Source organism: Sinocyclocheilus rhinocerous, unplaced genomic scaffold (genome assembly GCF_001515625.1).
Source record: "Sinocyclocheilus rhinocerous isolate Xijiao unplaced genomic scaffold, SAMN03320098_v1.1 scaffold752, whole genome shotgun sequence".
Taxonomy (NCBI): domain Eukaryota; kingdom Metazoa; phylum Chordata; class Actinopteri; order Cypriniformes; family Cyprinidae; genus Sinocyclocheilus; species Sinocyclocheilus rhinocerous.
Window position 1 is genome coordinate 520,350 of NW_015639777.1, and position 27,477 is coordinate 547,826.

At 39.8% G+C, this 27,477-nt stretch overlaps 1 protein-coding gene across 1 annotated transcript in view; it reads left to right on the forward strand.

Annotated features, from left to right (window-relative positions):
* Positions 1 to 27,075, forward strand: part of LOC107751876 (protein cordon-bleu-like) — an 83,696-nt gene extending 56,621 nt beyond the window's left edge. Inside the window, 7 exon segments of the mRNA XM_016567642.1 lie at positions 7,371 to 7,653; positions 18,170 to 18,285; positions 20,714 to 21,831; positions 21,834 to 22,484; positions 22,663 to 22,782; positions 26,044 to 26,310; positions 26,605 to 27,075. Of these exon segments, the coding sequence (XP_016423128.1) occupies positions 7,371 to 7,653; positions 18,170 to 18,285; positions 20,714 to 21,831; positions 21,834 to 22,484; positions 22,663 to 22,782; positions 26,044 to 26,310; positions 26,605 to 26,688 (2,639 nt within the window). The 3' untranslated portion in view covers positions 26,689 to 27,075.
* Positions 27,076 to 27,477: the final 402 nt, after the last annotated feature.

A 27,477-nucleotide genomic window follows, 5' to 3' on the forward strand; every position in this document is an offset into this window, starting at 1 on the left:
GTTTTTGAATCGTCGCTCCGGCCGGACAGGGCATCATAACAGTATGGTAGGGGCATATGCAGGAAATGTCCTTTGAAAGAGGTCCTGGCTTAATGTCTTTGTTTTCAGCCCCAAACTAACCCACAGTTTATTTATACATTGAAGTGTTTGGTAATTAGCCCAGTATTATAATTAGGTGGGTTACTCAAGCGGGTGCAAAAACATTCAGGGAGTTTTTTATTGACTGGAGCTGAATGTTCTTGGACTAAAAAATGCTTGTGACGAGTGAGTGCAGGTGTCGCTCATTAGCAATCACTCCACCGGCCTCGCTCCGTTCCCACGGCTCTCGGCCCCGTCCCCACTCGTCACAATGCTGTATCTTAGAAACAGACTGGCAGTATGTAACAATAGAATAAGAGTGTCCCACTGCTAAAGAGCCACACAAGATTCCTTCCTGTAACCAATCATACTCACTGTATTATTAACATACAGGTGTTAACCATCACTTGCTAGAAATACCAAGAGGAAACTCAATGCAAGAAGTTTCCCAGGTCTCCTCCAACTCTTCCCGTTCCCCTTGGGAGGACTCCCAAGATGCCTCGTACAATCACGTACAGACTGTTCCTCAGTGTAGGTCTCATAATTTTAACTTCCAGCTTCAAACTCTCCTTTAAAGATCTCCAGATAATCCCTGGCTCTTTATGTCTGACAATATATTTTTTAAGTTCTTCTCCTTCTCCAGATCTGCTGCCTGAATGTAGATTCATACTTTGTTCCCTTTTAGCCTTGTTCCTCTTTTTGATTTTAAGCTTTTTAAGCTTCTCAATTTGTGTTTATTGTTAAAGATGTCCCTCTTTGCCTGTCCTCATATGTCCTCAGATATGTGTGTGTCTGCACATATACTTCTGCAAAGAGTGATATGTGACTCATTTGCCATAAGTTCATGGTTCACACTGTCCTCGCTATGATAGGCTCAGAAGGAAGTTCTCATTCCAACACATATCATTTGCCGTTTGCTCTGCCTCTCTTTGATGAGAGATTGATGTGATGGCAAACCACTTCGTCCAGCTTGTGTTGTAAGAAGTCATATTAAAAAGGTTGGACTTCTGTTTTGATACAAATTAGTCATTGTCTGGATAGGTCTGCCATGTTTTTACAAATATTTGGCATAGCTAAATCATTTGGCAGAGTTCTACTGAGTTCTACTGACACACTAGCAGCTAATGGGCTCTCTGTGGCCAACACTTGGTGTTATGTTTACTTCAGTACTTTCTTAGATGAAGAGAAGCAAAAACACATAGCATACCTATCTATCTATCTATCTATCTATCACTGTGTTTGCTGAATGAAAATGTGGAAAAACTGATACTTCTGGCTTTAAAATTTGATTGGTTATATTACTTTTGACACCGTTGAAAAATCTGACACGTGGCTATACCACAGCATGTAAATAAACATCATACTAAATATTATCGTGTAGCCAGTCGCTTTGTATATTAAATTGAATGCTTGGTATATCACATAGTGTAAGCATAAAATCCAGTGCATTGACACAATCTAGAAATGGTTTAACATAAAACAGTACTGACATTCTCCTGAATGCAGAAATTTTGGGGGTTCAATGTTGACTAAAACATACCTGTTGTGTATGTGCAATATTCCTTTAGCCAAGAACACAGCTAAAAATAATTGTCACTCCTACTTAATCCCATTTAGACAGGTAATTTTCAGGAATGACAACCACATTCATATTAAATCTGCAGAATCTGTACAGAATTGACCTGAACTACTGGCTGTTAGTTCATCTCAGTGACATCTCAGCTTCTTTGTGAAAAAAGTACATGTTAGCACTGTTGAAAAGAGTTACGAACTCAGTATAATGGTTTTAGACACTTAACTGCATGTTAATTAATTAATTTATATTAAATGCTGTTAGCTGAACATTAAAGTGATTTTTTGTCCCACTTAAGTAGGACTTAAGTACATCTTTATATGTAATTTCATAATTACTGTATTCTTTTGGAAATATGGACAGAAGTGTATTGCCAAATGCACTGACAACAATCTACTGTAAACTAAAAAACTTAAATGTAATTTCTGTTGAAACTTTAATGTCATATATTTAAATATATTCATGATTACACATTTGTAATGAAATTGCAATTTAGTAACTTTTAAATACATTAAGTTTAAATCTAATATTGAATAACACACTAGTTAACATTATAATCAAGTACTTTACATGTGCTTTAATATGTTAGTCAGCACATCAAAATGTACTTCTTCAGAGCACAACACAAGATTATTAAAACATGGTTTAAAATGCACTTTAAAGTAAAGCTTTTAATTTGACATTATTACAAAGCACACTTTTTTAAAAAGCTGCATCTGTTGATGGTAGTTTAGTAATAATTGTCAGACAATAATATGTCTCACCAAATAGGTAAATGTTGGCATCCATGTTTCTGTTTTACAGCAAGTTCAAAATCTTGTGGTAAGTACTTTGCCAGTCATTGCAATTTTTGGAGTTAACGCAGAATTATAATTTAGCTGATTTAGTCCTGTATTTAAATGTGGTTGTCACTCCTAAAACTTGTACGTATTCTACGTGTGTATGGTCTTTTTTTATTATTGTGTATGTATCTGTATTTGTGTATGGGGGTGGATTGTGCCCACATTTAAATTCTATATTAATGCACCAAGTTGCTTGGTGACTGTAAACAGTGTATAGTTAGACCATTTAACTATACTATTTATCATTTTATAAAAGTAATATGCCTCTCACGGCATGATGTTACAGATGATTTTACCACAATTATACACTAAATATTACATTATAATCAAGCAATATTTGCTTTTCCCTCTCTTTTTCCTCTGCAGTCTATTGCTGTGCACCTGTCTCCCTGCGCTCTGGACGCCGGTGAACTGTCCATCCTTTCTCCACCTTTTCCTCCTTTTATTCACCTTCTTCTGCCTGATGGGTTTCTATACACTTGCTTCTGTCTTCCACACTGTTCTTGTTGCTCCCCCTATGCTTTGATTCCTAAAGCTTAAAGCAAGCCAAGACATGGCTCAAGAACTTTATTTCTATGTAAATATGCGCCTTTTTCTATTGCATTTGCTTAGCTTGAGAAGTCAGATGAAGGAATGGAACCGGACAGCATGGTCAGAGTTACGTAGGCATCAGTCCTGGAGCACTGCTCTTTATTTACATTCATTTAAATATGAATAAAGATAGATAGTTCACCCAAAAATGAACATTACCCCATGATTTACTTACAAACGGATTTATATAAAAAATATCCTGGCTCTTCCAAACTTTATAATGCCAGTGAAAAGTGGTCAAGATTTTGAAGCAAAATAAAGTGCATAAACTACTCCACACGGCTCCGGGGGGTAAATAAATCCTTTTGAAAGAAATTGATGCATTTGTGTAAGATTAATAGCCATATTTAAAGCCTTATAAACTGTAATCTCTAGCTTCCGCTAACTGTCGTACGCGCATTCACGAGAGTGGTTTTCCTTTGCTTGAAACAAAACTTGGTTTTCGTGAGACTAGCATATACGTCCTATGTCATCTGCTGGAATGCCACTCTCCCCTGAACGTGCATATGACAGTTAGCGGCAGCTATAGATTACGGTTTATAAGGTTTTAAATATGGTTTTTATTCTTACACAAACGCATCAATTCACTTCAGGAGGCCTTTATTAACCCCCCCGAATCCGTGTGGAGCACCTTTTATGATGGATTTATGCTCTTTATTTTGTTTCAAAATCTTGACCAGTATTCACTGCTATTTTAAAGCTTGGAAGAGCCAGGACATTTTTAAATATAACTCCTATTGTATTAGTCTGAAAGAAGAAAGTCATAAACACCTAGGATGGCTTGAGGGTGAGTAAATCATGGGTTAATCTTCATTTTTGGGTGAACTATCCCTTTAAAGGCAGAGTAAGTGATTTCTGGTAGCCAATGTTGATATTTGAAATCACCAAAACAAACACGGCCCTACCCCGAGCTTAAACTGATGTTCGGAAATGGTTTGAGGGATGTTAAAGCATGTGATGTAATGTTCACAAGTCAATGACAGTTATCAAATGTCATGCGCACAGGTTTTAATGCTGCATGCTGATTTCTGTTTTGTTTAAGACAACATATATACCACCATGTTTAGAATTATATTTATGACTAGGCAAACCACAGATTTATGAAGGGAAACATGAACACAATCAAGAAAAATAATGTCTTTGTTTACACTCAACTTTGAATTAGCATGAATGAAGTGCTAATTGCTGTATTACCGTATTGTCCCGAATATAAGACGATGTTTTTTTCTTGGAAATACATCTGAAAAAACGCGGTCGTCTTATATTCAGGGTCTAGACTTTGACATGTCAATAATACACCCACAACAATAGGTGGCGCCAAAACCGCATAAAACGAGTGTGCCATGAAATACGTAATGTAATGCGTGTTGTAAAGATCGCGAATAAAAACAAACCTTACAGCTGCATGAGTCGTGACTGTCACGATTTGCCCCCAAGTGTAAGTGACAACTTTTTCAGATTCTGTGCATTTTATGTTTGTCTTTAAGGGTCTGTGTGACTTATTCTTATTAAATTATTTGAGGAGATGTGTCTGCACTTCAAAGTTTATTTTTTATTTTGATTACAATTAGCATCTCTTGTGATTTTAGCTGTGTTGATTACACATACAGTAGAGGTTGTTATCCCATTTCATACAGGATTAGTCAGGAGTTTTAAGCGTTAAAATGATTTTGATATTTTGTGGGAAAGCATAAAATGTCAGGGTCCTTTTAATACCTTTTAAAGGTGAAAATTGAAAAGTAAATTGTTTGGCATACTATTTTATTATTATTACTTAGGGAAAAAACAGTAAAGAGGTTTTGTTAAAATATTATTAACATCTGAAAACCTTTGTCTCCTAAATCAAAGTTATGTGACGCAACCAACAAAGTTGGTTTATTGGTATCATAGGTATTAATGAATCACTGCTTGTTAGCTGATCAAAAAAAAATGTTGTATGCTCAGTCTGAATATTGTAGATTTTTAAGAAATTTTCTTACAGTGTGGTCAGTGTGAGTCCTCACAGCTTGACATTACATAACTACAGTTTATAATAAGCCACTTAGGGGTGTGCGATATATATCGTCTGCGATAATATCGCAATTGTTGTTTTAACGATGTGCAATTTGACATTATCGAGTATTTTGCAACAACCATTCAAAACATCCCTACAGAGCACACGCATACATTACGTGAAGTCTAGACTAGTGCGTGTGCGCATTTAGTGTGTTTTCTTTCACTGCATGATTCAGTCTATTAAAATGCATTAAGAAAGATCACAAAATTCAAGATATGGGGGCAGAAAATGTACATATTTATATCATTTCATATAGTTAAAATCACTCGAAGAGTGCCGTTTTTTTTCTTCAAAAATAAGCATGATTACAAATGCATAAAATATCGAGATATAATTTTTTGTCAATATCGCACACCCCTAAAGCCACTACTTACCACTATGTGCTATTCATTTCTTAGGTATTTTTAATAAAGTGCTACTTATGGCTCCTGTGGCAAGTATGCATCTAATGTCAGATTGTGCTGGAAATAAACCAAAGATTGAGTTCAGCGGAACACCACAATTGTGCAATGATTTGTCACCTGGGAAGATCTCCTTGTGTGGTTTGCCACAAAGTAAGGTGGATTGTTTCATTTTGCATGTTGGTCTGTTGTTGATCTTTGCACGGGTGTATATGTAATCAAGATGTCAATAATATCAGACTTAGTAGTGCGGCTCTGATTTCAGGAAAATGTCTAATTTTGTGGATGTGACACTTTACTCATGACACAAAATGTCATGTGCCACTAATCGATAGTGAGTATGTGTGTATGCACTCTCTGTGGTTGCAGCTGGCGTATACATAAGCTCTGCTGGGAAAGGGTTGGGAAACAGCTTGTGAGTCACAATGAATCCAGGAACAGGACTCTCTTCAACTTAACTACCAAACCTGAAAACACACACACATTCACTCACAACATACCCTGAGTTCATCCTGAGGTTCCTCCGGTAAATCCTCCTTCATCACTTTTGTCTGATTTGAATAACCTGAAAAAGGCAGTTGCATTTATTGTAATAACAGATGATAATGTGAGAGATTTTAGGGTTTAGAGAATGAGAGAGAAAGTCATGATTGAACAGCAGAAAAAGAGAGCAGTTTGAAGAATAGGCACAAGAAGTTGCACAAGCAGTTTCTCATGAACAAAGTGAGTTATGTTTGGCTTTAATCCATGACCCACATTCCATTTGATTTTATTCACCATCTCATTTTTTCATATACAAGAAACACAGAAAATACAGATCAGATTTGTTTAGGCCTAAAAAGAACAGATACATTTTGGCTTTGTGTTTGTCTTTCCAAAACTTTAAGGTGCTAAGTGGTTTTCCCCTAGATATGTTTTGATATCCTTCAAAGAACGTTTTTTTCTTTTCTCCCCGGGCTCATATGTGAAGTTTTTACAGTCCTTTGCGATCATTGCTTGAAGCCATGGCATACTGTGCAACATCAGCTGTTTTATGTCAGGCTGTATGATACAAATTGTAGCCATTACTTGGGTCCCAATTGTCCCATTGACAGCTTGTAGGAGCATTTAATTGGCTGATGGTAACACTCCTAGAGATCAAAGATTTTGCTTTATAACAAGATAAATCTTTTACAATCCTTAAAATCAATTTCAGGTGGCCAAATTGTGTAATGAGACCATAACTGTAGGGGTTTGATCAGAAGTAACAAATCAAACACTGGACTGAAGCGTGATTGCGAAATCTTTTACAATCCTTAAAATCAATTTCAGGTGGCCAAATTGTGTAATGAGACTATAACTGTAGGGGTTTGATCAGAAGTAACAAATCAAACACTGGACTGAAGCGTGATTGCAATAATTTTGATAGTAAGTAGTGATTGACTGTCTTTAATCTTCTATGTGTGTCTGTAGCGTTATCATCTTTTTTCCTTTTATCCTTTCCTTTCCACATGCTAGCTTTAACAGAGTGCGCGTATCGGCACGTTTTGCACTAATTCTGTTATTTTGGATATGGTGAATTGATGAAGCATGTTACGTAGTTGACCCAATCTGAAGTACTGACCCATTATAGCTGGGTTCCTCAAATCCGGCCCTGGAGGGCCACTGCCCTGTAGAGTTTAGCTCAAACCATGATCAAACTTACCCAACTGTAATTTTCTAGTAACTCTGAATTGATTAGCTTGCTCGGGTATCTTAAATCTGCAGGGCAGAGCCACCCCAGGACCGGCAATTTAGGAATTCTGCATTTTAAGCCATAAATGACATTGACATTTTATCTCTATTCTCAGCCTGGCTGCATTCAGCTCCTGAGTCTGTGTCAGAGAAGATAGCAGAGCAGGAAATGGAAACGGTGTCTGTTGCCAGCAGTGAGAGTTTTGCAGACCAGGGCTATGCAGCATCAGACGGCATGGCCGATGAGTCCATCCCAGTCTCTCCCTCTGAAAGGATACAGTCTGTGTCACCCGTGGATATCATGTCTTTAAACAGTGGCTCAGCTCTGCCTGCTAACCAGTCCAAAGACTCTTCCAGTGACAGCGATGAGGGTTGTGCAACCTGGGGCGCCAGACAAAGGTATGCAACTAACAAAAGCCTCTGGCACAGGCCTGTTCACACTAACCTAAATGTTCAACACAAAAATTTGGTCTGATTTTGCAGTTTCACTCAGTTGGTGGCGCACTGGCCGTTCTAGTGCAGCAGATCCTGCTTTGGGCAGAAATCAAATTGGTCTCCCTGAGGGCAGTTTACATTCTGGGGCATAAAAACTTGGGAGCAGACATCCTTTCTGACCCCAATGATGACCCCACCCACAGGTTGGTTAAGTCCATATGGCACAGGTCATGAAGTGAAGAGATAGCGGAAGTGAATTTACTTGCCTCTGATGAGTCAACCTACTGTTCCCTCTGGTCTTTCAACTGAGGTTGTTGAGATGATTTGGAAGATCTTTGAGTCATGGTGCAAACTGCGGCACTTGAACCCAGTCCACTGCCTAGTTGGTACAGTGCTGCAGCGCCTCTAAACAGGGTTATCCCTGCTATGCTTAAGGCAGAGATGGGCACTCAAGTTAGGGACTCGGGTCGCACTCAAGTCGCTTTTTAATAGACTTCAGATTCGACTCCAGACTCAACCTGAAATGACTTCAGACTTGACTCGATTCGACTTGTGAATATTTTAAACATATATCAATACACATATTTAACAATATTTTAAACTAAAACTACTGATATCATAAAGAAAGAACTTGGAATTTCCTTTTATGCTTTTACTATATCTGCATCACGTATTTCCTTGTTGATGTAGATGAGACTCTTATCATAGTATTTGATGACGTATGTCCGCGTATTGCACATACATTCCGTAAAGTCAGAAGGGAATGAAATTTGGCAGAAGCCACCGTGTGTGTTATATTAGTGTGTCAGAATCAGATGCAGTGAATGTGCGAAAACAATTAAAGATACCGGAATGACAGCATCAAATCTACGAACGCATTCACAAAGGTTATTAACATTAACTCACATATATGCTGCAGTGTGTCCTGTTAAAAACATGAATGAAAAATCTAGCCTTAAACCTAGCACGATGTTTTAGCAATCTTTTCGTAATATACCCAGATACGGCTTTTCTCTCTCTTAATGTATGAATGTGTGTGTGTTCAGGTTTGACTAATAATAATGCAAAAACTGACGCTTCAAATAAACATTTTGATAATCTCTAAACATGTATTCAGATGCAACACCTAATAAAAGTAATTATGTCTCTGTTTAACATTCTAATTGGTGCGCTTAATAACGTCTCGGGTTACTTTACAGTAGGGCTGCAACAAACGATTATTTTGATAATCGATTAATCTAACGATTATTGGAACAACTAATCGTCGATTATTTTGCTGATTAGTCAGTAGACATTTATTGATTATTCAGCTTTTGCAATTAGTTAAAATATTGAGTTATACATATTCATAACAAATAAATTAAGGTAATCACTTCAGCTTTTAAAAGTCATATTATGTAATTACAGTTATACAAATAAATATATTCGGCACACAAAATGAGATGGCAGAGAAACTCTCTCATTCACCATTTAATTAGCTAAATGAAAAAGTAGCTGATTGACACTTCATTCTGCCTACAATCTCTTTTTGTAAGTCATATGGATAAGAATAAAATAAAATAAAAGGTTAAGTGATAAGATGTTTTATTTTTGGATAAACTATTTTATTCACAACATAATCTCTCTTAAAATACCATATAGGGTTATGAATCAGAACAACAATCAAAACAGTCCTGAGCTAGATCAAGCTTTGATCTCTACAAACCAAACAAAATGTTTGATCTCTACAAAATAATGAAATGTTTTTTTTCCCACTAATAAAAAGATTTTATCATTTGCTAGCTCCACACTGGAGAGCTGCTTTATAACAGAAAATAGAGTTGTAATTCTAACTGAAAGTGACTCTGTTTTTTCATGTTTAATAATACTGTAAAGCTGCTTGATTTAAGGCTATCTATTGCATAACGTACTTTATAAATAAACGTGACGTGACTTTACTGAAGTACTGAACTGCAGAGCTCGTGCAAACATCCACATCGCTGTAATCAGATGCATTTTAAACTGCTGCTTTCTCACCGCTGTCAGTTTTTGATGTGTTTATTTTGTTATTGAGAGGAAAGTGCGCAGTATATATTTACATATTCATCCAAACGCCGCTCAGCAGCCTCAGGTTCGGCTGCATTTGCTCTGTCTGAAGCGCTGTCTTTTCTTCTCTTGAATTGCATCAGGAGAGGTGAATTAGTCTTGCGCTACAGCGCCACACTGGTCAAACCGCGTTATTGCAGGCTCTTACATTAGGTCATATGAGATCAAACGACTACTCGACAACAAAAATATTTGTCGACAATTTTTTTATTGTCGATAATGTCGACTAATCGTTTCAGCCCTACTTGACAGTAACCCTGTTCCCTGAAAAAGCGGGAATGAGATGCTGCGTTTCAGTAACGCAAATGAGAGCATTCTTTGTTCGACTGGTTGTGAAGCACGTGTGTCAAGCATGACAAGAATTGGCTTGACCCTCTGGGGTCTGAGGGTGTTTTGGGGTCCTGGAGAAGTTTTGACATGCCCTGACATTTGTGTTTTTTTTCAGTATCTTAAAAGCATATTAATGGCTAAAATCTGATAACACTGTATTCAGCACAATCTGGGCTACAATAATATGTGAGCAGCATGAATGTACATGTTTGTGTTTTTGAGAAAACAACGTTTATGTGTGGTTAGTGAAAAACTGAGAGTAAAATAATGTGGGTTTTTGATTATTATTTGTATTTTATTTACAATACAGTATACTAAAAATATACACAGTGAAGGTCAAGGACACATGATTGAACATACTGATCTGAACACTGAGATTTGAACAGTAACACACCTTTGTGCCAAACATTCCTAGACTAATAACATTCATTGTGTTAATACTACTTTTATATCTTGTGGTTTTAAATGTTATAAAGCATTAAACAAACATCCTGGTGTTGTGATACATTTAGACAATGAAATGACACATATTTCAAAATGTTTCACTTGATTTCATACATGTAGTCAGGAATTGTAGTTTAGGAAAAGTCTAATAGTAAAATGTGTACAAGTTATGTCACAATAACACAATAACAACAGATGCAAGTAATCTTAGGCTACTCATCAGAATGATATCCTCCACTGGATCTAGCTGCGCGATGCATCGCGTTGTGAGGTAAATTGTGGGTTATACCTCTCAGCGCGTCTTCTTCCAGAAACAAAAAGTAGCCAGGATGAACTCTTCACGTTTGTTTACGGATGATGTGGGCATTTACATGCGCGCGCATCTCACATGAATGTTTAGAATTTGAAAAGGGCGATCGGCTCATGGGCATGACTGCATTAGAGATAATGAGTTGAGACGGGAGAACTGGACATCGCGTTGGTTTCATACGGATTACTTAATCACAGAATATTTGTTTGGACGTAACTTACTTAATTTAAAAGTAGACATTTCAAGCTTTCTATACATATATTTCTGATGTCTTTGAGGCAAATATTCGCAGAGATTCAGGTTGTTTTATTTACTTGTCTGTGAAGAGAGGTGACAAAAACCGAGATGGCAGAGAACGCACCATGTTTATTTTCTTTATTTTACAAAAGCACATTGTGTTGTTGTTATTATGACTATGCACAAATAAAAGTAGACCCTTTGCAGTTTCAAACGATACCTTATTCTTATCTGTACGATCAAAAATTACGGAGTATTTTTTGTTCTTTTCGCGGTCATCAAGAAAATATGAGACAAACCGCACCAGTGCGGGCTTCGACCCCAGGGGGTTAAATAACCTCGGTGGGTGACGTCATTTGATTATGTGCACCTGGAGGGTTGTAAATAGATGTGAAACAGACACACCTTCAGGTTATACCTTTGTCTGAAGGGACGCCCAGGCACGCCTACAGTGCGGCATTGAGGTGCAGCATCTCATTCCCACTTTTTCAGGGAACAGGGTTACAGTCAAGTAACCCGAGACGTTCCCTATCAAAAGCTACTCTCAATGCTGCATTTCAATAACGCATATGGGAATGAGAATACCAACCCCGCCACACTGGAAGTGTCTGGACCCCTCAAGGTTGTGCACAAACATTGAAGAGGTCTCAGATATGACGTTGGGATGTTGACTCAAGGACATGCGAGCCTGGAGTAGCATGGACATCCAAACTATAGAATCTGATAAATGTGTGCGGGGAGGACCAGCCCGCCGCATCACACACTTGCTGCAAGGGGACACCTCTTGCTAAAGCCATAGAGGATGCAATCTCCCTGGTTTAATGGGCCCTAACTCCTAGAGGCAAAGCTTGACCACGCGCCTAGTAGGCTAGGGCAATAGCATCCCTCACCCAATGTGACATTGTTTTTCTCGTGGCAGCTGCCCCCCAGTTGTGGCCCCAATAGCATATGAAAAGCTGCTCCGACTTACACCACTGGCAAGTGCAATGGACGTAAATCTGAAGACCACATACTGGACACAGTAAGTGAAGTCTTTCCTGCTCTGATGTCGTAAACGGTGGAGGGCAGAAGGCTTCAAGAATTACCTGATTTAAGGTTGAGAATGGAATTTTGGGAAGATGATTAGGGTGAGGATGTAAAATATCTTTGACCAGTCCAGGGGCAAAGTCTAAGCAGAATGGCGAGACTGGCAGTGCCTGCAAATCCCCAATTTTCTTCAGAGAAGTAATAGCCATGAGAAAAAACATAGTTAGAGTCAGAAACCTGACAGGCGCTGACTCTAGTGGTTCGAAAGGGGCCCCCACCAGACCCTCAAGCACTAGAAGGACTGTCACTCTGGTGGGCGGCTTCAACCACTTAGCTCCACGAATGAAGCGGGAGACTAGAGGGTGCTTTCCCACAGAGACCCCATCAATCAGAGCATGGCAAGCCAAAATATAAAGGCTAAATAGTGTGGCCACATAGTCTCTGAGAGTACCAGGACATGTGCCTTTCGGCAGTTTATCTTGCAGGAACTCCAGTATTGATACAACTTTGCAGTGAACTGGATCTGCATGGTGTGTTAATAACACTTTCAAAAACATCTGAGGGCATAACTCCTTCTAGTGGAGGGAGCCCTAGCACTTACAATAGTCTGTACTACATCACCTGGAAGCCCAGCATCTCTTAGTTGGTCCCCCTCAAGGACCAGACATGAAGGTTCCAGAGCTCGGGCCGGGGATAAAATACCATCCCCTGCGCCTGAGATAGGAGATCTCTCCTGACCAGAATTGCCCATGACGAGCCATCGAGGAGGGATATTAGATCTGAGAAATATACTCTGGTCGGGCCGACGGGGTGCTATCAGTAAGAGGTGAGACCCTTGTTGACGGACCTTGGCAGGACTCCCGGAAGCAGATATGGGGAAATGCGTAAAGATGCAGTCTGGGCTATGTGTGGGCCATTGCGTACAGACCCAGGGAAGCCGGAGGAGTCAGAGAGAAGTAGAGGGGACATCATGCTGTCTCCTTTGAAGCAAAGATGTCCACCTCTGCTTCGTAAAATCTTTCCCAGATTTGAATGACTACTTCGGGGTGGAGTTTCCATTCCCGTGTGTCACAGCTTGTCTGGACAGCAAGTCTTCTCCCACATTCATATGCCCGGGAATGTAAATCGCCCTGAGGGACAGGAACCTGTCCTGTGCCCAAAGCATAACCTGCTGCACTAGCCTGTTCAGGTGGCGTGACTGCAGTCCGCCTTGGCGATTTATGTAAGAGTGGTCTCTTCCGCAGTGTTGTCCACCCACACTAGGACATGGTAGCCTCTTAACTGCTGGAGGAAGTAACTCTTATTTGTCTATGGCTATTGGCCCTTGGATGAAATCCCCTGGCTCTGAGCCACAACTGAAACGGTCTGCAGGATTGCAGGAGGCCCAAAGGTATCAACGTGGATGCAGCCGCCATGAGACCTAGAACCCTTTGAATGTAATGGATGGTAACTTTCTGGCCTAGCTTGATATTCTTTAGGGTGTTTAGTAGGGCTGTGTATCACCAGCAAAGTCACGATACGATACGTATCACGATACAGGGGCCACGATACGATACATATCACGATACATGACTGCACTGAATTTCACCTTAGCAGAATTTAGAAAAACAGCTGTTTATTAAACACTGCTTACTATAGTGACATTTCTAACTATTGGCAGAGCAGACAGTTGACCTCTGCATTATGAAGGGCCTCCATAACTGTACCACAGTACAATATAGGTAATGGCATATGTTTCATGTTTACATTGTGCACTCCCACCCAGGTACAATATTCTGATTGTTTGCATCTTGTTTTTAAGCCCATAAATAATAATGTACTTTTTCTAATAAATTTATATTGTAATGTACTCATTCTAATATATAAAAAAAATAATTTACATTGCTGGTAGGTTATCATCGCACAAATTAACACTCTCTCTACGTTCTAAACTAACGTGCTGTCTTCACTGTATTTAACGCACACACGCTCAAGGCTGATTTATACTCGACGCGTCCGCAAGTTCGCTTTGAGTGGCGCGCGACGTCGTTTCGCGTGCACAACATTTTTTGTAACTTTTGCTCCGCTTCCGAAGATGCACGAGTTCAAAGCGACTCTAGCCGAACGTGCACGTCTGTGCCAGCATTTGTGTGAAACAGAAGCAGTTTGATGTTAAGTGCAGTCACACACACAGATCACGTTGCGGCCGAACTCGATCGAATCCCATACAACCTCCAAATACGTTGTCCTCTGAACAGGAGAGAGAACCTTTTTCTTGGCGTTGAGTCTCAACCCCAGAGATTAGAGATGAGCTAGGACTATATCCCGATGTTGAAGCACAAACTCTTGAGGCTGGGTCAAAAACAGCCAGTCGTCTATGTAATTTAAAATGCGGATGTAATTTAAAATACCCTGGAGTCACAGAGGAGCTAGTGCTGCATCCATGCATTTTGTGTATATGCGGGGTGACAAGGCTAGGCCGAATGTAAGAACCCGATACTGCTAAGCTTCGCCCCTGAAAGCGAACCTCAGGAACTTCCTGTGTTGTGGCAGGATTTCTATGTGAAAGTATGCATCCTTAAGATTGATTGTCACAAACCAATCCCCCGATTGGATCTGAGAAACAATCATTTTTATTGTCAGCATTTTGAACTTGCATGTTCTGAGGTAGCGGTTCAACCCGCGAAGATCTAAAATTGGACACAACCCCCCATCTTTCGTGGGAACCAGAAAATGCAGGCTATAGTAACCTGACTCTCTGTCTGGCAGGGGATCATGTTCTATGGCTCCTTTGTCCAGCAGAGCTTGCAATTCCTGTGTCAACAAATGTGCTTGTTCCGGTTTCACGGAAGTGGAGACCACGCCGTTGAAACTCGGAGGAAGACGTGCAAACTGTATCCTGTAGCCTTTCTCTACAGTTCTTTCGACCCACGGAGAGGTATTTGACAGTAGTTTTCACGCTGCCAATTTCTCTGAAAGGAGCACTAGTTTTGACACATTTCGCTTTGCTGGGGGAATGTTAGATGTTCGGTGTCCTGAAACATGGCAGGAGGCAACCGAACATTTAACATTTTGTTGGAGACCGCTGTCCTCCGAAACAACAATGGCGATTGTACAGCGGTCCCCTGAGGGTGCAGGAAAGGAGTCCCTACTGTCTGCTGGAGATTGTACAGCGGTCCCCTGAGGGTGCAGGAAAGGAGTCCCTACTCTCTGCTGGAATTTTTTGTGCCCCTCCCTGAGGGGACACACCCCCACGGCCCTGGGCGCACCACCCTCAGGACTTCTTTTTAGAGGAGCGGATGCTCCTCAGGTCTGGCTTCTTAGTTGTGGTCTGTGGAGTGCGGCAAGCTGTTCCCCAGTCTTTGTGAGGAGGCGCACGACTTGCCACACTCTCTTTCTGGCCTTCACGCCTCAGAGAATCCAGACCTGGTCGGGACTGGGTGGCTGACAGTCCTAACGCTTGAGCATGACGGGGGAGAAACTTTACAAAAGCTTTCTCGTAACGCTTCGCCTCCCGGAACCTACTGATGACTGTGTTGACAGAGCCACCAAATAGGCCAGAAGGCGAGAGAAAGCGAGCATTGTTTTTTTCAGAGAGGATGAGCTCCCAGGGGAGAGATAGACTGTGAGCGTCTATCCACCTGGGTTATCATCATGTAGCCCCGTGCCTTTGCATCCACGATGGTCGAATAAATCGACGTCGATGGCACAAAGACATGGGATGAATAGGGCTTACTCCATGAACGAGTTAACTCATCATGGAGATCGCCAAAGAAGGGGAGAGACCATCGCTGAGGTCCCTTCCCTTGGCCACCTGACAGAAATCTGTCATTGAGCTTCGAGCATTTGGGGGTCTCCTGCTCCTGTGGCCAGTCCAGCTTTAGTCTGTGGACTGCCCGAGTCACCACCTCGAGTAACTCCTCATATGCTTTGTCCTCGCGAGATGAGCCTTGAACAAGGAGACACGCATCTCTTAGCGGAATCCCCTGACATAGCAAGTAATTCCTCTTTTCTTTCTTTTCAAAAAACAAACTGCGATGCAGCACGGCGCAAAAACGCACACAGACACACACACACACACACACACAATACGGTCCCTGAAGACAAAGAAACTTGAAGGTGTGTCCGTTTCACGTCTATTTATAACCCTGCAGGTACACATAATCAAATGACGTCACCCACCGAGGTTATTTAAGCCAATTCTTGGCGTGCTTGACACACGTGCTCACCCACCGAGGTTATTTAAGCCAATTCTTGGCGTGCTTGACACACGTGCTTCACAACCGGTCGAACAAAGAATGTTCTCATATGCGTTATTGAAACGCAGCATTGAGAGTAGCTTTTGATATCTGCACAATAGCACATGTGATACTGATTTTATATAATAGTTCAATAAACAAGAAGTTAACATTAACAAAAATGTGTATTAAGAAGGTAAATATTGTCAGATTCGATGCCGACTTGAAGTTGGTTGTAGCTGGATTTTCATAAACTTGTAAAACAATGAAATAGAAAGAAACGGGACATTTTTACCCACATATTTGAGTTGGAATTGTGATGAATTTATTTAAGTTTCAGATATTTTACATTTAAACAACAACAGTCATTTTATATTTACCACACTTGATCTACCCCACATTGTTTGAACTCCATAAGATCAATCCGTTTATTGGACTTTTTCTCAGTTGGACATAGGGCTGTGCAAAAAATCAAATGCGATTTTCATGCTCATCTCGTCAGTGAAGCCGATTCTGTGATCAGTAGTAAATCTCCAGCACGTGCTTTCAGATGGAGCGGCATTTACTACACAGAGCCGTAGTTCACTGACGGTGACCGTAATTTCTCCAAGTACAACATGTTCCTGGATCAACATCCTTGTTGATCCTGGAACATGTCTTACTTGGCAAAATCACGGCGACCTTCACTGACAAGCTACGCAAAATCGCGTTCAAAATAGCAGGCGATTCATTGCCGATTATGAACGCGATTTTGCGTAGCTTGTCAGTGATCTACGGGTCTGTGTAGTAAATACCGCTCCATCTGAAAGCACGTGCTGGAGATTTACTACTAATCACAGAACCGGCTTTACTGATGAGATGAGCATGAAAATCGCATTTGATTTTTTGCACAGCCCTAGTTGGACAGGAATCAAAAACTCTCCCAGGCAGAGTGGAGACAGAGCTGAGGATTTATCTCTCTCATTCTCTCTGTTTACCACCATCAATTCATTCCCACAGTTCAGCCAGTCTCACGTTTATCCATTTCCAGCTAGCCAGTACCTCCAGGGCTTACTGAGGAGTCAGGCTTTTTAAAACTTTGCTTTATGGAGCTGAAAGTGCTGACTGCTATCCAGATGTATGTCTCTGCCAAAGCCTGAAGCCTCACCTCCAGCTTCTCACTCCGGGTCGGTCTCCACTATAAGACTCTATAGTGTCTTTTCATGCTTTTTCTTTTTTCCAGGAAAGGGCTATTAGTTTTTCCACTCTGTCATCTTTAAAAGCAGCCTTTTCCAAAGGTGTTAAAATACACATTTTTCTAGGCTTGTGTTCTTATCACATCAACTCACTCAATCATTTTGCAGTGCCTGGTGTACGTATTTAATGTAGGCTATAATTAATGGGAGGTTTTTTTTGCTAAGTGCAAAGAAAGCTCAGAGGGCAAGTCCAGGAAAAAATGGGGGGAAAAAGTTAAGAAATGACAGGTGGAATCTTTATTGTTGATGAATACAACTCCTCAATGAGCACAGGGCAACAGGAGTTCTTCCTCTGATCTAATACTATAAATCCTGTACTGTAATGTCATACAAAAAGTACAATTTTATTTGTAATTTTTGTCCTTTTGATATTGGACCCTGACTTCAATATTGTATGTGAGACTGTTGCTACACTGATGGCACAAAATAAATCCAATAATTAGACAAGAATGCTATTTCTGTAATTCTTATACAGAAATGCAGTATTACTGTGTGAGTAATGATATACTAGGGACAGCTTTCCTAAAGTTGGTCAATTTCTTTTCCTTGCGTGTTACAAATACACAACCAGCTGAGATGTTTTATTGATTTTTCAGTAGTGGAAATATTCAGCGAGGACATCAGTCAATCAAGAGACAAAATGGATATGAAGAGCCAGAGATTACTGCTCAGATACAGCTCACCTTGGCCAATCTAGATGCAAATCTGGCAGGTAAATTACTCACAGATGAAGTTATTTATGAAGTTTCAACCTCTTAGCTATGCTTCCTCATTAATACTTTAAAGGGTCACGATAACTTTAGTTCTCACCATAGTTGAAAAATGTTACAAAAGTGGTTAAGGTACAGTCATGGCCAAAAGTTTTGGCAGTGACATCAATTTTGTGTTTTGCAGTTTGCTGCTTAAGCTGTTGTGGTGTTCATTCACATTGTTTCTAGATTATTGTGTAGACTGATCAGATGCATTTTAAATAATTTTTGGCTTCACTGGCCAAAAAATGAACTTTTCACACACAAAATAATCACAGTTTTTTATCCTGACACAAAATGACCAGCTAACATTAATTGACTAATCATATCAGCAGCACATGTGAAAGTGTGAATGAGTACTAGTCAGGTGAAATCACTATAATACTAATTAGATTGTAAGAGCAGACTGGTTGCTATAAAAGGAGGGAAGAAGCGCTTCCAATCATTGTGTTCTTGTTAGCAATGAGCTTTCAATCATTGTGTTTTTGTTAGCAATGGTTACTGCCAAAGAAACATGTGCAGCCATCATCGGTTTGCATCAAATTGGCTTCACATGCAAGGAAATTGCTACAAAGAATATTGCACCTGAAAGAACCATTTACTGGATCATCAAGAACTTCAAGGAGAGCGCTTTGACTGCAGTGAAGAAGTCTTCAGGACATCCCAGAGTGCCCAGCAAGCGATAGGACTGTCTCCTCCTGAGGAGTCAGCTACGGAATCATGTCACCACTAGTGCAGAGCTTGCTCAGGAATAGCAGCAGGTTGGTGTGAGAGCATCTGCACGCACAGTGAGGCCAAGACTTTTGGACAACGGCCTGGTGTCAAGAAGGGCAGCAAAGAAGCCACTTCTCTCCAAGAAAAACGTCAAGGACAGACGCGAGTGGACAAGCAGAAGCCCACAAATTGTGATCAACTACGAGAACTTACAAGGCAAGAATGGATCGCCATCAGTCAGGATTTGGCCCTGAAGCTAATATCCAGCATGCCAGAGTGAATTGCAGAGGTTATGAAGTACAAGGGTCAACACTGTAAATATTGACTCATTATATTTTTTGCCAATAAAAGCCTTTAAAAGTTATGATATGCTTATCATTGTTTTAGTATACCATAGAAACATGCGGAAAAATAATCTACAAATAATGAAGCAGCAAACTTTCTTATGTCACTGCCAAAACTTTTGAGTGGAGATGGAAGAGAGACAGACAACACAATAGCGTCTTCTGATTCAGACAGTTCTGTTTCACTGTCATTGAGTTAAAAACATCAGAATTTCCCATAAATACATGTTGCAATTCAGCATTACATGCAACAAAACTTGATTTTGATAGCTCACCGTACATTACGCTAATACACGCATATCCTGTGACGTATAAGTCACATATTCTGTGGCATATTTATGTAAGCAGTTTGATGGGTTTTATCAATGATGGTTACACTGATGGTGTGGATGTATCACATTTATGTTGGAGACTCGGTATATGGAGGATAATTCATGTATCACAGAACCTTACAAATCGAAAACAAACCTTCACTTTCGATCCAAGAACACGTCTCTCAATTACTGTATGTGATCGTACAGTTTGATGTGTCTGTTATAGGAAACCAACATGTGCTGTCGTGAATAAAAATTACAGATGAGTCATCAATGAACTATAGGTGTAAGAAAACATCACATCCTGTGAAGAATTCAGTTTAACGGATTCTAACATTGTGTTCTATGATGTTTAACAAACATACCTCATAATCTCAGAAAATGAACTTTAGTGTTTCATGACCCTTTAAAAAAAAATTTTTTTTAAGTTATTCATCCTGTAAATTGCCAGGAAGTAATTTAAGTAAACATGTTTCCTGACAGCTCTCATACCATGAACAATGTTTGAATGTTGAAGAATTCAGTTTAACGGATTCTAACATTGTGTTCTATGATGTTTAACAAACATACCTCATAATCCCGGAAAATGAACTTTAGTGTTTCATGACCCTTTAAAAAATTTTTTTTTTAAGTTATTCATCCTGTAAATTGCCAGGAAGTAATTTAAGTAAACATGTTTCCTGACAGCTCTCATACCATGAACAATGTTTGAATGACTAATTTACTCCATAATTGTGTTTTTTTTCTCTAAATCTTACACATTAATTACTCAGCAGGAACATCTGTGTTTGTGGAGGATGAAATACCTGTTTCCATTGTTGACATGGACATTCCAGTGACAACTATTGATGAAGTTTTTGAGGATGACCGGTGCAGCTCGAGTGAGTGTGAGGCAGCATTGCTATGCAGCTCTCAAAACATTACCAGCCAATTGTGTGCACCATGTGAATCTCATACCATGAACAATGTTTGAATGACTAATTTGCTCCATAATTGTGTTTTTTTTCTCTAAATATTACACATTAATTACTCAGCAGGAACATCTGTGTTTGTGGAGGATGAAATACCTGTTTCCATTGTTGACATGGACATTCCAGTGACAACTATTGATGAAGTTTTTGAGGATGACCGGTGCAGCTCGAGTGAGTGTGAGGCAGCATTGCTATGCAGCTCTCAAAACATTACCAGCCAATTGTGTGCACCATGTGAAGCTATACAAAACAAAAACAACAATGCCTGCCTGATAGAGGAGAAACACAGAAGTCCATCTCCAGACATAAAGAAGCAGTCACAAGAGACTACACTCACAGTTATTGAGAAAACCGTGAGTACACCTCGAACCAGCGAGAAGCCAACACAAGACACTAAACTTGTGGAAGAGAAACTGTACAATATGGAACAGAAGGCTGTCTTCAACTCCGAGACTAAGAGTAAAGCTGTAAATGAAGAATTAAAGAGTCAGAGAGACATAGTATCACAGAAGTCCCAAAGTTTTGTGTGTCCTGCTGTTCAAAGGGTTCAAAAGGTTCCTGACGAGAGACTGAAGACTGTACCTATGGTCCAGAGGTTCAGTACAGAGACTGCTTATGATGAAAGGACACCTATTATCAGAGTCCCGACAACTCAGGGTAAGATCACCCAGAGTTCCGTCTCTCGCTTTGGAATGAAAACCTTCACTGTCATCCCCCCCAAACCAGCTGTGTCTCAGACCAAGCCTACAGGCTCTCTAGTCATAGGTGCCATTAAGATTGATGAACAGGGCAACATGGTTACACAAAAACAGATTTCCACTGGCCCAGAGAAAAATGGCAATCCCAATGTGGACGCTAATACAGAAACATCCCCATTGGACAAAGCCAAAACATTCTGGAGCACTGCAGAAAAGCAAGACCAGGGGCCCATAGTAAACAACAGAGATACTGATGTGTTGAAACCCTCGATTGTGTCTGGAGTCTCTAAACTTTCAGTGAAAACACCTCCTGAGGAAACACATAAAGAGGGCATTATATTGGAAAGGAAGCCCATAGCTGTAGTGGCAAGTAAGCCTTCATTCCCAGAGCCTGCAGAAAATCCCTTTTTCACAGCTGAAAGGCGAGATCTCTCTTTTCTTATACCCTCCAGAAGAACCTCCAGCCAAAATACGTAGCTTCTGCCATTGCTAAAAACAATAGCATTCCCAACACTAAAACAGATATCAAGCAGGCACCATCAGAGTCCATTGTTGGTGTTCAAAAACCTGTCAGTCAACAGTTTAATAGTGAGGTTAGACTTACAAACATACACAAACCTGCTAATGCTTTCAAACCCCCCCAAAATTCAATGCCTTCTTTTGGACACCCTAAACACCTGAAAAGGTACATCAGTCATGTTGCCAAAAAGCCGGCAAGTTCTGAGAGAATAAGCAGCGTTGAAAAAGGCACTCTGCTTGGGGAAGACAGAACCAAATCTCTTGAATCACATCCCTTAAATAACAAAATCCAGCCTTCTACACATATGTCTGTTCACATTAAACACATGGAGTCTTCCTCTGAAGAAGCCACACCAATCAATAAGTTCCCAGACACCTCCTCTGTAAGAGAGACGCCAACAGACACCACACGTCCACCACTTACAAAGAAGCCAGAGTTACACAAATCTGAGATTCCATCTGAACCAAACCAGGCTAACTTGTTTGGACCAGTTAAGAAGTTCAAGCCTGTTACTTTTAAGCCTGTACAGAAGAAAACTTCTATTCATAGCTCGCTTATGGAGGCCATACAGTCTGGAGAGGGCATTGAACAGCTCAGAAAGGTAAACTGTCAATCACAGCATGAAAGTAAATGTATCAGCTTTTTGGAATATCTTAAGCTGGAATGTTTTTACAACTTTGTTAAAGATATTATGATTAAAGATTTTCAAAATATCAGGAATGAAAATGAGAATTGAATGTATTAAATCTGTCTAATGTCTTACTTTTCACATTGTTCAGGTGTCTGGCTTGTCTACCAACTGCACAGTTAGGAAGCCAACTTACAATGATGCAGATAACGAGCATTCAGCACTTCTTTCCTCAATAAGAGCTCCAAACAACTCTGCCAGACTGAAGAAGGTAAGCTAAATATTAGTGACACTTAAGGTGTGGTAGGGTTGAAAAGGGGCAGACATTTCTGGAAGCTTTCCGGAAATTTCAGAAAATTGTCAAAATGTTCCAAAAGTTTCCAAAAATTCAGGAAAGTTTATGGAAATTTACCAGATCATTTCTGCCCCTTTACAACCCTAAGGTGTGGTCACATTAGTGAAATTGTGTGGGCAAAAAAGGTCCATTGTCAATAGTCAACACAGGAAATTTGCATCATCTTGAACCCAATGAGAATCCTTGTGATTCAAAATTCTAGATTGTGCTGATTCTTACTGAAATAACAGAATTTTTATTTGTTAAATTTTGCACAGCAACGGTAAATGTGAGCGGATCTTTTTGCGGATAACAATGTGATACTTACTTTTACACTTACCTTTGTACTGTGAAATTCTGCAGGCAAAAAAGGATGGACCAGATGTTAAGTGCAAGCAGGTTTTTTTTATGCAGCACTCTAAATCTTTGAACAGTGCTATTATAAAGAAGTGGCTGAGTAAGCACTGCTTGAGTGCCTCGTTCATTGTGAATGTTAACAGGGTGGCCGCAGTTCCTTAAAGGTGACATATCACGAAAGTCGGACTTTTTCTGTGTTTAAGTGCTATAATCGGGTCCTCAGTGCATCTACCAACCCAGGAAACGTGAAAAAGATTAACCCTGTAACTTTGTTTTAGTAAGCCTTTTGCTAAATATTAGTGACACTTAAGGTGTGGTAGGGTTGAATAGGGGCAGAAATTTCTGGAAGCTTTCCGGAAATTTCAGAAAATTGTCAAAATGTTCCAAAAATTTCCAAAAATTCAGGAAAGTTTATGGAAATTTACCGGATCATTTCTGCCCCTTTACAACCCTAAGGTGTGGTCACATTAGTGAAATTGTGTGGGCAAAAAAGGTCCATTGTCAATAGTCAACACAGGAAATTTGCATCATCTTGAACCCAATGAGAATCCTTGTGATTCAAAATTCTAGATTGTGCTGATTCTTACTGAAATAACAGAATTTTTATTTGTTAAATTTTGCACAGCAACGGTAAATGTGAGCGGATCTTTTTGCGGATAACAATGTGATACTTACTTTTACACTTACCTTTGTACTGTGAAATTCTGCAGGCAAAAAAGGATGGACCAGATGTTAAGTGCAAGCAGGTTTTTTTTATGCAGCACTCTAAATCTTTGAACAGTGCTATTATAAAGAAGTGGCTGAGTAAGCACTGCTTGAGTGCCTCGTTCATTGTGAATGTTAACAGGGTGGCCGCAGTTCCTTAAAGGTGACATATCACGAAAGTCGGACTTTTTCTGTGTTTAAGTGCTATAATCGGGTCCTCAGTGCATCTACCAACCCAGGAAACGTGAAAAAGATTAACCCTGTAACTTTGTTTTAGTAAGCCTTTTTCTGCAAGTGTCTGAAAAAACGAGCGAGTCAGATTTCGCTCCCTGTGTGACATGGCAAATGGATCTTATTATAATATCACCGCCCCTCAATCTGCACGTTTCCACCCACGGCACCGCCATTCTGTTTTCGCATAATTCGCAAGCGACAACGGTGTACCAGTTCTAACGCCATGGCAAAAGTTTGAGCAAAGCATGTTAACTGTTCTATCGGTAGCTGCACAGACAAGTACAGAACACTATTTAGAGTCCCAGCCTCAGAGGAGACAAGAGAGCAGTGGATTTATTTATTTATTTACTGTGTATTACGCTGCTGCCACACAGATCTAATATAAGCATGCAATTTCTTTCCCAGCTGTTTACCGTCACAGACATAACTGACTGTTTTTGTAACTCATGTGTTTTTAACGTAAACTTGTGTGAATGAGAACTTAGTTTAGTACTCACATGCTGTGACAGCTAGACTGTTTTTGTAACTTGTGTGTTTTTAACAAACTTTTGTGTATTTGATAGTTTAATCACAATAAGACATGAAAGATAACTTAGTTTAGTACTCACATGCCATATGACAGACACTTTCTGTGCGTGTGCTTCGGATGTGTGCGCTCAGAAAACCCTATATCAGAAGTTTAATCTAATGTGGCTTTAAAACGCATGATTTCAGTGCGATAGACATGATAATCAAAACCAAACAGATGTTTTTTTGTTTTTTTTTAATCAGAGTATCTTTTGTTACGAGCTGTCTTTACAGTCCTATTCTTAAAAGGGGGTGGGGAGCAGCAGCTCATTTGCATTTAAAGAGATAGGCACTAAAACAGTGTGTTTCTGCTTCCACTCAAAATAAGCATTTCAAAATTATATAATAAATGATCTGTGGAGTATTTTGAGCTGAAACTTTACAGACACTTTCTGGGGACACCTGAGACTTATATTACATATTGTAGAAAGGGGCATAATAGGTCACCTTTAAAAAGTCTTAAGATGTCTTATAGGGATAGTTCACCCAAAAATTAAAATTGGCCCATGATTTACTCACCTCAAGGCATCCTAGGTGTATATGACTTTCTTCTTTCAGACCGATCCAGTCGGAGTTATATAAAAAATTGTCCTGGCTCTTCCAAGCTTTATAATGGCAGTGGGTGGGTGTTTCTGTTCAACAGTTCAAAAGAAGTCCAATAAAGCGCATCCATCCATAATAAAAAAGTGCCTCACACGGCTCCGGGGGCTGAATTAAGACCTCCTGTAGCGAATCGATGCGATCTTGTAAGAAATGTATCCATATTTAAAACGTTATAACCACTTTTCTGTAGCTTGCGCTAACTGTCGTATGCGGAAGCCGTTTCCGGGCAGATGACGTAGGACGTATGCGTAGCGCATGCGCCGGTGAGTATATGCTAGCCTCGTGAAAACCAACGTTTGTTTACAGGAGCAAAGGAAGCAAAGTTTCCTTACTTCAGCAAAGGAAAACCAGTTTCCTCTTGGCTTATATAGAAATCCTCCGACATTTTTGTTTACAAATCCTCGTTTTGTACTTCTAGTTCGTGACTGGTGTTTTATTTTGTTTTGTCTCTCCTCTCTGCTTCCGCATTCGTCACTTCTCACCGGCGCATGTGCCACGCATACGTCCTACGTCATCCACCTGGAATGAACGTGCATACGACAGCGGAAGCTAGAGATTACGGTTTATAATGTTTTAAATATGGATATTTTTCTTACAAAAAAGCATCGATTCGCTACAGGAGGCCTTTATTATTGAAGATTTATTCCCCCGCTGTAGTTAGTAATTACTGCGTCATCAGAATATGACCCCTTTAAGTTAACTATAAATGCCATGTCATTGTCGTACTTCTAGACCAAATCAGGAGCAGCTAAGGAGTTGGAGCTGATCAGGAAACTTGAGGAGGACAGAAATGTCCAGAGAGATGATATCTCACCTCCTCCCACTTCTTCTCCTGCCTTTGTGCCATCCCCACCTCCATCCTTTAGTCCTCCCCCACCTCCACCTTCAGCTCCAGTCAAGACCCCTCTAGTGCTGCCTGCTGGAGGAAACCCAGAGTCGGCCCGAGAGGCTCTTCTGGAGGCCATTCGCTCAGGCTCTGGGGCTCAACATCTGAGGAAGGTAAGAGGCTCGTTACAGCCCAAGCTTGTTTTAAAGAAACCATATAGGAGAAATGTCTAAAAAAAAATGAGATTTTAGATAAATTTATTACTTTTGGTATTTTACCACTAATCTTCCACGAATTTTGCAGCTTAATGATTTTTTACATTAATTTATGTGGAGTTTCTGTGAAAGTTGGTAACACCAAAGACAGTAACACCAGAGATACCATCATATGGATTAAATTGCATTAAAAACATTTATCTCTTGAATAAAAGACAAAAATATTACAACTTAAGACTTTCAATTACACAGGTCCCTGTCACACAGACAAGACGGCAAGTGAATGGGAGACTTGGCACCATCCAGACAACATCACCGCTTTCTTATGGACACTAGAAACCTTCACTGGATCACCGTTTGGGTTTACCCATTGCCAAACCTGGTGTTTAAGCATAAATTCTTTATTTATAGTGATATGCTGATTCACATCCATGCCAATACTAATTTGTCTAGTTTCAGGCAGTTTATGTCTTGCTACTGAAATTCTAATGATGACAGTGTAGTTCTTTGTTAATGCTGCTTTGAGTTAGATTTTTTTTTCTCTCTCATATGTCTGCCTGACTTCTATATCTCTATCAGTATTATACCTGAATATATTATGCAGGTATTTGCTGTTGCATCACAGTATAAGGTGGTGGGCTGCAATTGAATCCACCTGCCAACCACAACAGTCTGTGGCTTTTTGATATTTATTTTTTAAAGGAACACTAAGTGGTAAAATGGAAAACACTGAGAGATTTTTATTTAATCAATATTATAAAGGTGTTTCTTTAAATGTTTTGTTATTTTGTTATATATACATTTTGATAATTAGATCACAATCTATATTCATTAGAAAAGTGGACTAGAAACAACGAACCATTCTTGACACTCTTATTTTTGAAGCATTGTACAGTAGATACACATGCCGTATATTTGACCAATACTAATGCACTTTCTCTAAAACAGATTATTTTGAAAGCCTTATAGACACTGTATGATTGGACATAATGTAATTAATTCCTTTTCACCAGTCTGCTGAACAGCTGTGATCTAGAGCTTTCACGGTGATTCAGCTTTAATTTATTCCATTGCGAAAATCCTACACTACTATAATTAGAGTAAATTGTTTAAATATATTTACAC